Source organism: Micromesistius poutassou (assembly GCF_964030765.1).
Source record: "Micromesistius poutassou genome assembly, chromosome: 8".
NCBI lineage: Eukaryota > Metazoa > Chordata > Actinopteri > Gadiformes > Gadidae > Micromesistius > Micromesistius poutassou.
This window is the reverse complement of record NC_140278.1, coordinates 16589350-16602315: the sequence shown is the minus strand read 5'-3', so window position 1 is coordinate 16602315 and position 12966 is coordinate 16589350. Positions and strand designations below refer to the sequence as shown.

Here is a 12966-nt window from a genome sequence, read left to right as displayed (position 1 = left end):
CTTATTTGCAGTATCTCCATGCCAAAATGACTGTCAGGGATTATTACTTGATGAGTTGAATAATGTTAGCAAAGAAAAACTTGTTACATACCCAATGTAGGCCAATTCTTTTTTTTTTTTTTTTTTTTTACAAATTTGATCTCCTGGCACTGGGTTTAATTAGTTAGTCAATTAAGGTTTAGTTACATTACATACAATAGAAACCAAATGAGGCAACGTTTAACAGCGCAATCAAATAGCCACAGCCTATCTATCCTCCCAGCGTAATACACACACAGACAGTTATCATTAAGAACTATTTTCACTCCATTTGGTTTTCAACAATATAAAAGCATTTTAATATTTAAAATATCAATATTGCTTTGGTGTTTGTCATTGAGTATTTGCTTAGCATTTGTCAAAGAACTGTGTTGAAGCTATAAACCAGCTACAAACTAGCACTTAGGAGCAGTTGAATGTTCACTGCACCATTGAAATAAGTAAAAACACATTATTATCCCTTTGTACATATTGTACATTTATTTTGCATCGCTGTACTCTTTATGACGATGGCAAATCAGCAAACAGCAGTCCTTTTCAGGACAGTCCTGAGGCAAGGAGGGCGGGGCCTCTATCCGGAGGCGCGGCCTATTTCTTTCTGACCATCACAAGTGAGCATGCTCAGAACTCTGGTCACTGTCGTGACTGTCCTCCTCATTGGCTAAGGAGTCCGTGGAGTGGTGGAGGGCCGCGATGCCAGAGAACTCCGAGGGCAGCAGAGTGCCCTTTTTCACATTGACCAGTTCTTTCTCCCGGGCCAGCGCCCCCTGCTGGCCTCCTTTCACCCGCTTCCACTTCATCCTCCTGTTCTGGAACCAGACCTTCACCTACAGGGGTCACACAGTCAGAGGCATCAGACACACTGCTTTTTGGTTTCGGCTTTTGAGGCGAGAGCAAACCACACATTTTGACAGTTGAGTATTTTGGAAAAATAGTCCAGCAGAAATACTGGGCAGAGAAAGCGACGGGCCTAGCATTCGCTCACTCATTACTTCCAACAAATTTTTGGCATTTATTACCATGGCAATTACGTGATGATGTACGGTCCCATCTGCTGCCTGGCGTCTACCACATTTTTCCCTGACTCTGCAACTTTGGGCCATATTTACATTGCCCAGACTGATGATTAAGCTGTTGCCTAAAACAGTTTACACGGTCAGGAGCCAAATCTCTCCCAAGTGTCGGCACTGGGCTTGGGAGGAAGGAGGGGGGGGGGTTAGGTACTCGCTCACTCCTTAACTGTTGGGCGAGTTTATTTTTGGGGCGTCGTCATTCCGAAGGGGGGCCCCCCTGGGTCACATGGTCAGGAAGTCGGTTGACAGCACAAATGTTTGTCCTATACGTCCAAAATGTTTCCCCCATAAAGTGTCACGTCAGTTTCTCTGCTCGCTGTGAGGGCTTTTCAGGGAGCTCCAGACAGGGGGTGGAAGTGACCACAATTTGATTAGCCGGGTGTTTTCCTTGGCTCATTACACACTGCCTGACTTCACTGTGTCGTGTAACCCTTGCACTTTAGGCCATGGTACTGGATTTGATCATCCAGAAGAGTGCCTGCTCTCACAGCGAGTCGAATTCAGTGTGCACTGGTCGGACCTTCCCTCCCACCTAGATACACAACTCCCCCCAACCGCGCGTCACCATGACAGTCAGCCCACGCCACCACTCTCAACATTTTTCCTACATTACTGTAGGTTTCAACGACGATCAGGGACAGCTGAAGCCCCTCTCCCTCTCCACCCACCACAGCACCCTCCAAGGCTTGACGAAGGTGTTCTAAGAAAGTGCGCTCATGTTTATTTATATATCTTATCTCTCTTATCATCGTTACACTTCTGGGAACTTTATAGGCCTGCAAACACAGAGCATCTTCATGCCTGGCCTGAGCCCTTAGAAAGGGCTAATTGAAAGGGAGGAGAAAATAACAAAATACGTTGTTGCTGGAGGCAGCAACATACCAAGAAAAGACAGTGAAACAACTATTTCTTTCACTTACAAACACTCAATACAAAACCCGGCTCTTACAATGCTTCCTTGATCTTTCTAGTCCAAATTCACCATCTGATCCAGATTGGTGATCTGTTTAAAATGTAACTACCATTGTGTTTGATATTGATTGCTTAGTCAATACAATTATGTAAAGAAGAGATCATAAAACACACCTTCAGGCCCTGCTCTTTGGCCATTTACAGGCTGCTATGACATGTCGCTTGCTCAGTGACAAAGTACAAAGACATTGGGCCTTCTGTCAATGCATGACATTTTCAACAATTGGTGTTAAGAAAGGGAATTAAACTTGCATCCTCATCAGGAGATCCTGATAAAATCTATTGAATATTAATTTGATTTGCACATTAAATCTGAGTATGAGTTTATTTATCATACAAAAAGGTGATTATTACCATAATATTTTTTTTCCAGACTTTACCATATCCATTTAGACATAGTGTTCTGTCCCATTTCCCCCCTTGTTGGTACTTGTTGATATTCGTCCAATGGTGAGGATTCAGGGATATTTAGATGGCTGTGGCCTACATTGGGCTGTTTTCTTTGGTAGGTTGTTTTGGAATGAGGCTGGAGCTGGCAAGAGACGCCGCGCAGTTACAGTTCTGAAGCGTTTGTATCATTACTTTGAGCGTTTACATATTTTCCTTAGAACATTATGCAAGCCGTAATCGTATGCCTTATTTTCATTTAGTTGGATGCATCTAAACAATTGTGGTTTGACTTTTCGTTTGCTTGTTTCTAGGTGGAAGTTTATTATCCCATTTGCTTGCATCACACTTGTACACAAACACGCTTAAATCGTCATTCATCTGCTGCTATTAACCCGCTTGGACTTCCAAATAAGTTTGAGCCTCCTCCCCCACTAACAACTGAGTCGTGAGTACATACTATAATGTACCAGCCACTGTTTGATATAGACATTGGTTCACTTAGCTTCAGAAGTCTATTTGATACCTTTGGATCTACATATCCTGTATGTAGCCCTTAACTATTGAACGCAGTTGGAGGATAAACAACACTGTGCAATCTCTTTCAAACCAAAGGATTGAACTGAGAAATGGCCTCTAAGGGACACCATTGGTTGATCTGGGTGGCTAACAGCAAGATATACGAATCATTAGTTTGGACAAGCTGTGGGAGTTCCTTCATAAACATGTAAACATTACATTGTAGCCTCGTGTTCCAGCGCAAAGGTGACTCTTTAATCATGATTAACAATGATCAATGGCCGGGCGGGGACTATGACGTGAGGTTTCCCCACATGAAGTTTGTCAGGAGAACAACAAACTGGGTGTCACTTCCTTCCTCCCCTGCTTACCTCCTGTTATTTGCTTGACGTGCCAGCTTTAGTACAGTCCCTGGCTGGGCTTCCAGACACCAATACTGCTGTTAAGGAGGAGTTGAGCAAGAGAGGGAGGAAGTGTGTTGCCAGAACTTCCTCTAAATATTCCCCCCCCCCCCAACCCCTCTCCCCCTGCCTCGACTGTGGGCCGCCTGGAAGAATCGACCCAAACATCTGGAATAGGATAGTCCACCCACCCAGTCCACCCCCCCCCCCCCCCTGCCCCTCCTCCCCCTGCCCCCTCCGCCTTCGCACACAGCTGGGGAACAATCGCTCACGCACAAAAGTTACGAAAACACAGTAGCGCTGAGAACCGTCTTCTCGAAAACGTCTCAAAGCTGCTTTAAGTTTCACAACACCAGCATTTCGAGTGCTGGACCGCCCTGGGGGGGGGGGGGGGGGGGGCAGAATAGTCTAGTGGTTAGGTTGTTGGGACTCCCTGCCAAAGGGTTCAGGGTTCGAACCCCGCTTTGGTTCCAGTCTACCTGTAGGCGTCGTTGAGAGAGATTTGGATAAAAGCATCTGACAGATTAACAGATGTGTGGCTGGGGGGGCGGGGAGTATATACAGTATATATATATATATATATATATATATATATATGTATATATGTATATGTATATATATATATATATATATAAAACTGTAATTAATTGTTCCAATTTATTTGCTCAAGGCCAAATTTGATCCACGTCCCCATGATGGTTTCATTGTGAATATAGGTAGACAGTGTCCGTTTCAGACGGACAGACAGACAGATGTAAGTACCTGTCTCTCGGTGAGGTCGAGGTTCACAGCGATCTCGTATCTCCTCAGCCGGGTCAGGTAGTTGTGGTGGGCGAACTCGGCCTCCAGCTCGCGAATCTGCTCCTTGGTGAATGCCGTCCGCTCCTTCCTGGGTTTACTGCTCACATCTGACTTGTAGTTCCCGTCTTGAGACTCTGGAATAAAACACCCACACACACATCCCCGGCTCGGTCAGTCAGAGCAGATTTATATGCAATAGAGTAGAGACTTATATATAAAAAAAAGTGGGTTTAGAAGTAAGGCCTGTGTGAGGGCAGGTGCAAATCAGTCAAGGAGATAAAGAAAAAATAAAAACAAAGGCATAAGGAAATTAAAATAAACTGCCAATCATATTTTACTGTTGGCCATTGTTTATGAACACCTGAAGCTGGTGGGCGTCCCTCAGGAGCGGCTCCAGACAGAAGCACATGTGTGTTTGAGTGCAGCTGTGCTCTCGCAATAGACTGGCGTTGGTCATTTGCAATATTGAGGTAATTTCTTTCAGGTGTGAAGGGGTGGCTGCTGTACACTCCACAGCCTGATACATGGAACAGAATGGCCATGTTTAACATATACTACACTCTGTGTTCAGTTACTTATGCACTTGTTTTAACTTGTTGTTATAACTTTCGTTTGAACAAGTTATTTGCAAGTTATTTGCATTTCTTAATTATAACTAAGTGGCCAACTCTATTTTTTGTCTGTCTATGGAAGGTCTCAAGTTAGCTTCAGAATGAAATCAGAAAAAGGCAAAAGAACAGCATCCAAAAATAAATGAAAGCCACTGAAAACGATTACAAACAACATGAAACAGACTGGCTAAGCCATAGATTATATGCCAAAGAAGGCCCAATAGACAAGAGTGCTGAATAAAGTCTCCCAAACTTATCGATTTGAGATGGTTAAATGGTTCTTTGTTCCCTTATACGACAATGGATAACATGCAAAAATGAAACATACGCTTTTCTTTTGTCATACCCTATTCTTTTATTCCAGGTTTTTCCACAACCTCACAGAGAGAGAAAGTGCACATATTTTATTCGGTTGTCTAAACTTTCCTATTGTGAGGAGGCTTGCTCTGTGGTTGTTTTTATTTCCCCCTGTCGGACAAGCCGTGGCTGCACAGAGACGCACTTGAAAGCGGGCCTTGATTGCATGCTAATTCACATGCGGTGCTGTTCTGTAGCGTGTGTTAATCCAGCAGGCCTGTGTCAAACTAAACTGTAAATAGCGCTAGGAGCTCAGCGCCAGACTCACAAGCCCCACCAGACCCCAGACCGCGCCAACACAGACAGCACAAGAAAACCCGACCGCCCTCCCTTAAACGACAAGAATTACCCACAACAAAAAGCACTTTGAGGACCGAAGTCATTGTACTTTTATGTATTTGTTAGTTATATTGCCCTCCTCCTCTTTCTTGACGAGTATGTCCCTTTTAGTCTCCAGCCATCTGAAGTTATCTACAAAGCTGTAAAGTTGAACTGTTACTTGAATCCTATACTGTAATACGTAGTTGAAACATGAAGTGTATAGGAATACACATGCAGAGAAATTCCCACATGTGATTTACAGGAGAAGCCCAGAACTGGAGCTGATCGTTGCTTGACCGGCGCCTTCGTACGTGTCGGGCCAGGACAGAGAGGGGGAGAGGAGCTGATTGGGGCGGGGGCTCGGAGGGCTTTTACTTGGCTTTTCCCTGGTAAACACAGACATTGTGTAAGAAGAAGCAGAAGAAGAAGAAGAAAAGAATAACAGGAACAGCTGCCCCAGACCAGTGGGTTGTTGGGAGTTTAGAAAAGGAGGGGCAGGTTTTTTTTTTTCTTTTACGAGGGCCACCGCACCGCAGCAATTAGGTCCTCGCCATGACTTTCATCTGTCCACAAAAACAGACGAGTGTAATGAGAGAACTTCAATTCATGCGTCGGGAGAGGACAGGTCACGCTCGGTTCAGAACAGGGCCCGTCTAAAATAACATTTAAAAAATAATAATTGCCTAATCCGTACAGGAAAATTATTATTTTTATACATTTTTAGGTGAAATACATGTTGTTTGTTATTTTAATTGATTGTGGTTAGAAGTGACTTACTTGGCATTTACAAGCATGCCAATAAAGGCACCACTAAGCTGTATTGTTGCAAAACCCCTTTCAGAAAATGTGGCTCCCAGTGAGAAGCTATCTCTGCTTTGTTTTTTCTCTTGTTTTATACTTTTCTAAAATAGTCTGTTTGACAAAATGAGATTCAAGGCTTTGTGTCTCGTTTTGTCAAACTTTATTGTTTTGCACACAACAAAAGCTGGAACTTAAAAGGAAAAACAAACCACACCCTTGTAATGTGTGCAATTCAACGAGATGACTCAATTTGCGCTAGTGAGAACTAAATTAGCCCAACTGACAAAATGATATGATTGGGAGGCTGAGAATAAACGCAGAGATCCAACACAGACATCCAGACAACCACAACTTCAACACAAGCTTCGGAAGCAAAGTCTGCCATATCCTTCTCTAAAGAAACAAATTCAAATCCAACTACGACAGTTCAGTCAAAAGGGAGGTTTAGCATGAAGATTAGCTCTTGTCTGTGTATATATTATTTATATATATGTTATTTATTTTATTTTTATCTGCTGCCACATCTCAGGGGATCCTTCCTCAGGTTTCCAGTCCAGATGTTGAAACCAGATCGGGGGTCGTTCAGACAGCACTGGCAGCCGTGTGATATTTAGACAGCTGATTGAGTCAGCAGGCCGAGCGGCCGCGGCTAATCAACGTGATTGGTGTTAGCTTGACGAGAATGCGCCATGCGCATAATGAGAATGCCCCGACTATCAAGCAGTGGAAGGGGTAATGCGGGATAGCTTAGGGGGCCCGCAGGGGCCGGGATCCGATAGATTTGACGAAGGGGAAGAGGAAATAGAAGATGTTGTGTTGGGTTTGGGCCTTAATTATACTGCAGCAGCGGCCTGTCTCACATGTGGTCTGACTGGATGACTTAGGACAAACAAAATGGTCGGCCTCAGAACCGAAGCATTTGCATTCCGGAAGAAACTGTCATGCGAGAGGATTTCGCTCATATTTCTGCAATACACGCTCCGCAGTATCATTATAGGACAGCTATTTCATTTTTTGGAGTCCAGAGTGGCCATGTTTCTGGGAGTGTGGTAAGTGAAGGAGCCGTGGTGTAAATGTTGTGACAGTTGCAGGCCAGCCTCTCCCCACTGAACATCACTCCACCGTAACAATGATGTCACATCACAAGGTGTCCCCACTGTCATAACAATCCGTCACAGTCAGCTGAGAGCCAAACCGCCATGATTATTGTTATATTCATCATTACACCATACGTATCCTCAAAGAGGCTCCTGTCCAAAGGGTTAGAGGGGCTTTGCCCGGAGGAAACAACCTGCATCCTGCGTGAAAACAAGCCTAAAGGCTGCGGAAACAGAGTGAGCCCTGTGGCCTGGACACCCTGGGTACGCTCCCAGTGTTGTGTCCACACCTCAGGCCAGGTACCGTGCACACACAGAGAGACCTCCACACAGGGTCACTGTTTGATTTATCCTGTGAAGGGAGAGGCGGCGTTCAGCATGTTCCCCCAGACAGACAGTCCATGTCGTTCTTAGAAAACGGAGAACTATCTAGGTATATCACGTTGCGGTTCTAGTCTCACCCTGACCGGGCCCTATAGAGCTGGTCATAGTAATTATGGTGTGTAGCTCCCGCTATCAGGTGTGTGTCTAGAAAATACGATATTTTTAGTTAGTTAGTTTTATCATTTCTAACTTGTTTTCTGCTACATTTATTTATTTACTTGTTTTCTTTCTTTCTGTGAAACCATGCAGACTTTCTATTCTTTATCTTCAACAAATATTGATGTGTTATTTATTTGTGTATTTAGATATAATAGGTAAGGTAATATATAATATATTTATCCAATTTATCCAATAATTATTCTGGAACTTAAATAATATATTGCATTGTGCACAGTACAGAAATAACATTGTTGTTTACAATGTACAAGCTTATAAGAAAACTTCATTGCTGAAATAATGGCCTATAAACCAATAGCCTCTACACTTTTAAAAGTGCTAAAAACTTAATTAAAATGAACTGGCCATTTTTTTTCTAGAACCTAGGAGATTTGAATTGAAACAATTTCATTGTAATTATTCTTAAGTCCCTGATATATTATTTATGTAAGTTATAAACAACAGCCCTGAAAAATAAAGTTGTTTTTATGTTAAATACAATAAAACAAATGACTTTGAACTTGACACTGATACTGTGAATCCATTTCCCTCTGACACTGTCAGCACTAGAGAATAATTTATTAAAGCTGACTATGCACATCGGTCAATATCAAGCTTTTTTATTTTATTTCCATTTCTTTATTTCTGCCTTCATGAAATCATTTATGATACACATATGCTCTGAGGTTGGGACAAATCCTTTAATAAATCGCAGCTAAAATCGTAATCTTCCTGGGTGTTTAGTGTAATGTGCGGCGCCGGTTCTGTCTTTTACAATCCATGACATTAATTCTTTACAGTGTGTCTCATTTTCTGCCCTCCCAAACCAGCCCTGAAAATGTACCAGATGTGATTTTAAAATAAAACATGCCCTCCCAGAGCTCTCTCCATGCCCTGCCTGACTTATGCTAACTGCTTTTTTTCCACATCTGCCAACACCTCCAAAGTCCTTTGGAGACAATACTGTGCCATGAACGGCTAGTCTCTGTCGTAATGTGTTGCTGAAAGATTAAGAGTGATGAGCGCGGGTCACCGGGGGCCGTAGGGGCCGCGGTTGCTCTGGCGCTCCCCCCTCATTTATGTGACAGTGTTTGTACAAGAGTGAACGTTGAAACAATGAGTTGGCTAAAACAATGGCATTGATTTCAAACGCCTCATAATAAATGTGATGGATGTCTACTGTGGTTAGGACGGCATAGACTCCTTCATAAAACACTGTTCAAAGCGTCTCACTTTACCTCCATTTAATCCTCCTGACCAAAGACCATATCCTTATTAAGTTTCTTGCATCGATTCCCTCCCCTGTGGCTGGTGATGCTAAAGGATCTCCTTCTCTGATTTTAAATAAACGACAAACAGATCCACCTTCAGTTCACAACCTTCCCCCTCCCCTCCGCTCCCCCCCCCCCTCCCCTCCCATCCGCTTACCTGAGCTGTCACTCTTCCTCTTGCCGTGTCTCTTCTCTGCCTCGGCGGGGGACAGAGTCTGCCGGCCAAAGTCCACGGGAGCACAGGTGGTGCCCGTGTGGGGGCTGCTGTTGCCCCCCAGGCTGGGGGTGCTGGCGCACATGCTGGGCCCTCCGGGGGGGCCCAGATCCTGGGCCCCGGGGCCCCCGTCCGGCCCCTGGTGGGTCTGCGGGTGACACAGGTTCACATGGCGGGAACCGGCGTTCCCGTTGCCCGGCGACGGCATCTGCGGGATGTGCCAATGGGCCTGATGCTGGGGGGTGGCGTGGGGGTGCTGCTGCTGCTGGTGCTGCTGGTGGTGGTGGTGGGGGGGCAGGTTGCCCCGGTGAGAGGGGTGGTGGGGGTGGTGGAGGTGGTGGTGGTGGTGGTGCGGGTGGTGGTGCTGTCCCGAGAAGAGGCTGTCGTCGGGGGCGGCGGCGGGGTAGCCCGTGACGATGCACGGCGAGGGGGACGAGGTGGAGGGCGAGGAGGACGGGTCCGGGTAGGAGACGTGGTCCGAGCGGCCGTGCAGCGTCAGCGGGGACTGGGTGAAGGCCGGGTGCAGGGCCTGCGCCGGCGCATGGGGGCTGCGCAGGCACCCGAACAGCGTGTGATCCATCGCACGCAGCGACCTCGCCTCTCGGCGCCACACAGGTGAGGGGAGAGAGGGAGAGAGGGAGAGAGAGAGAGAACGCAAAGGGGCAGAGGAACCGGACGCGGCCGGGATAAAGTTACTAAACAAACCGAGAAGAACGTGATAAGGAACCCAGGAATCGCCAGCAAGTATATCCAAACTCTCTGCTGAGCTGCTGCTCCAAGACTCTCTCTCTCCTCTGGTGCTTTTTCAGTCAGAGAAAGAAAAAGAAAGAAAGAAAACTGGAAGAAATTGGGTTGAACGAAAAAAAAAAAGAGTTGGGAGGGAAAGGGGGAAAAAAAAACGGTTCTTCTTTTATAGGGGTGTCCCGGCGTGGTTAATCCGGAGCAGGCAGCCAGTTGCCGGGCTGCGAGGGAGGTAAACAGTGAGCCCGGGCAGAGCTGCAGAAGGGGGACCTCTCGGATGACAGCAGGAGCTGGGGTGCCTGGAGCCCGGAGCTGGGAGCACAGGCTGGTTCCCTGGAAGTGGCGAGCGAGAGGATGGGGCTGAGGGGAGGTTATAAATAGGGTGTAACGTGAGAGGGAGGCTGGGTCAGAGACTGCATACGCGCTACTGACCACATACATATGATCACCCTCCAAAAAGCACAGCACAATAAATCTGCACTATTAAAATGGCTGAGCCTCGGGAAACAAGGCAATTTATTTTGGAATTGGATTTGACCTCTGACAACCTCTCCCTGTCCGTCTGGTTTCTGTTTTTTTTGGGTGGTTTTCCCCGTAGAAGCCTAACGGTTCTCGTGGGGATTGGCAGTATGGGGGTCTGGGATGTAACACGAGGGGGGGGGGGGGGGGGATACAGTGTTCCAAGAGGTCAGAGGGTTAAGTTTGGGATGTAGACCGACCTTTGATCCCTGTCATTGCTTTAAGTGGTGTGTACATTTTCATAGTGGTGGTGTTGTCGGTGGTGGTGGCGGAGGGTTCATTTGCTTTCATGTGTTTTTGTTTTCCCCTCTTCCTCCCCTCCCTCCTCTCTTCATCATTACCCTGTCAGTACGTGTACACAGATCAGCTCCCTGCCCTGCTGGTGGGCTAATGCTGCTCTGTGCACTGGCTTCAAACAATAAGTACACTATATGTACACCATAGTTACAATTCAATTTCCAATGCATGCCTATAGCAAAAGCCACACATTCATTATTGACTATATTAATAATACTTTGGATATAAAACAATGATGACCTTTCAAATCAATTTTGTTTTTATTTTACATTTATTATTTTTCAAAGAAACGAAAGATAATTGTAATGCTTAATGTTGACATGATGAAATGATCATGTCAAGGCTACACCTAGTAGCAGCAGCTGGAAGTTCGAAAAAGCGTGTTCTACCGTGAAACAAATGGCCTTCCAATCAGACCAGGAGCCCGCCTCAGGAGCAGAATGAACATATTGAGTGAATTATATTTTAGATTCATTCAGAGATGCTCAGTGCAAGTAAGGGGTCACACTGAAAAGGCATATTTTCATGTGCTGACTACCTTACTATCAAATGGGACTAAACACATAGAAATTAAAATATTTAATTGTATTATTATGTGCCGTGATACTATAAAACTGTCTAGACAGATAAATCTGTTACTATATAAACATTCCATTAATATAGTACCAAATACAATTATACAAAATAAGGCTCAAATAAACATTTTCTAGACTATATGTAGCAAAGTAATTTGTTTCAAGCCTGTTGTTGAATGGGGGCAAATGTCTCTAATCAAATATTTAAAGTCTGGGTGAAAAATGACACATAATTACAATAACAAGAACTCTGGCTTAATTGGTAAACATGAACAATATTTTAGAACAATATATTTTCTGTATGTAGGATATACAGTGTATTTATATTCATAAATAATTATTGGAAATATGACAGAAGACAGACCTTTAATGTAAATTATTAGATAGGTGCCTTGCACTTTCTTCTAGCCCATTATAGTATTATTAGTATGCAGATCATAAGCCTTCCTATATTAATATATCAAAACAAATGTGAACAAAGTTATATAACTCTAAGTTAAAATATGTCACATAGTAAACTTTACTTAATCAGAAATAAGTAAATAGATCCTAAAATAAAATTACTATCATTATTATTACATACACAATATCATGCATTATTTAGCCAAATCTTACAAGTAATTTGTACGTTATTCATTTGTTTTCAAACGTCCCACTGTCACCCAGTTATGAGTAAATAAAACCTTACATTATTTGTTTTGACTGCAGGTTCCAGTGGAAAGCTCCACACATACGAAGGCGTCTGAACGTGTGACACGGGCTGGGCCACATGCTCAGCGGGCCCCGCATGGGAGAGGAAATTAATTCCCCTTACGGGGGGAAAACGACTTTAACAGACAGCACCACCATGCACCGCCATGCAGCAGGCAGACAGACCAGGACTCTGTCACTCTACACACACACACACGCACGCATGCACATGCATACGCACACACACACGCACTCACGCACACACGCACGCACACAGGCGCGTACATGCACGCAGGCACACACACACACACACACACACACACACACATACACACACACACACACACACACACACACACACACACACACACACACACGCACACATGCATGCATTCACACACACACACGCACACACACACACACACACACACACACACACACACACACACACACACACACATACACACACACTGTTTGGGAAGCGGAGGCCCCGCGGCAAAAGAAGGCACCCTTAAGGTGAAGTGTGTAAGTGTGTGAAACAGCTTCTGTTGTTTACATTACAAATTAAGGACATATTAGCCGACCGACCAGGCGGCTCAGTGCTGCTAGCTAGCGATATTAATACACGTGCTTCTAATTGGTCAGCCGGAATGCCCTGTGGCGTGGGCGAGCCAGTGAGTCCCACTCTCTCTCTGTTGTACTGGGATGACTGAACCCCCGCGCAATCGCTTTAAGACCTG

At 44.9% G+C, this 12966-nt stretch overlaps 1 protein-coding gene across 2 annotated transcripts; it reads right to left on the bottom strand.

Annotated features, from left to right (window-relative positions):
• Positions 1–12269, bottom strand: meox2a (mesenchyme homeobox 2a). Of its 2 annotated transcripts, none has more exons than XM_084471133.1 (4): positions 12225–12269; positions 9348–10505; positions 4154–4326; positions 1–866 (listed from the first exon to the last, which is right to left on the bottom strand). In XM_084471133.1, the coding sequence occupies exons 2-4, from the start codon at positions 9982–9984 to the stop codon at positions 645–647; spliced, it is 1032 nt and encodes a 343-aa protein (XP_084327259.1). In that variant the 5' UTR covers positions 9985–10505; positions 12225–12269; the 3' UTR covers positions 1–644. The 2 variants fall into 2 exon arrangements, with proteins under 2 accessions (XP_084327259.1, XP_084327260.1); XM_084471134.1 differs by having other exon boundaries at positions 9348–10478; positions 12225–12262.
• Between the last annotated feature and the right edge of the window lie 697 nt (positions 12270–12966).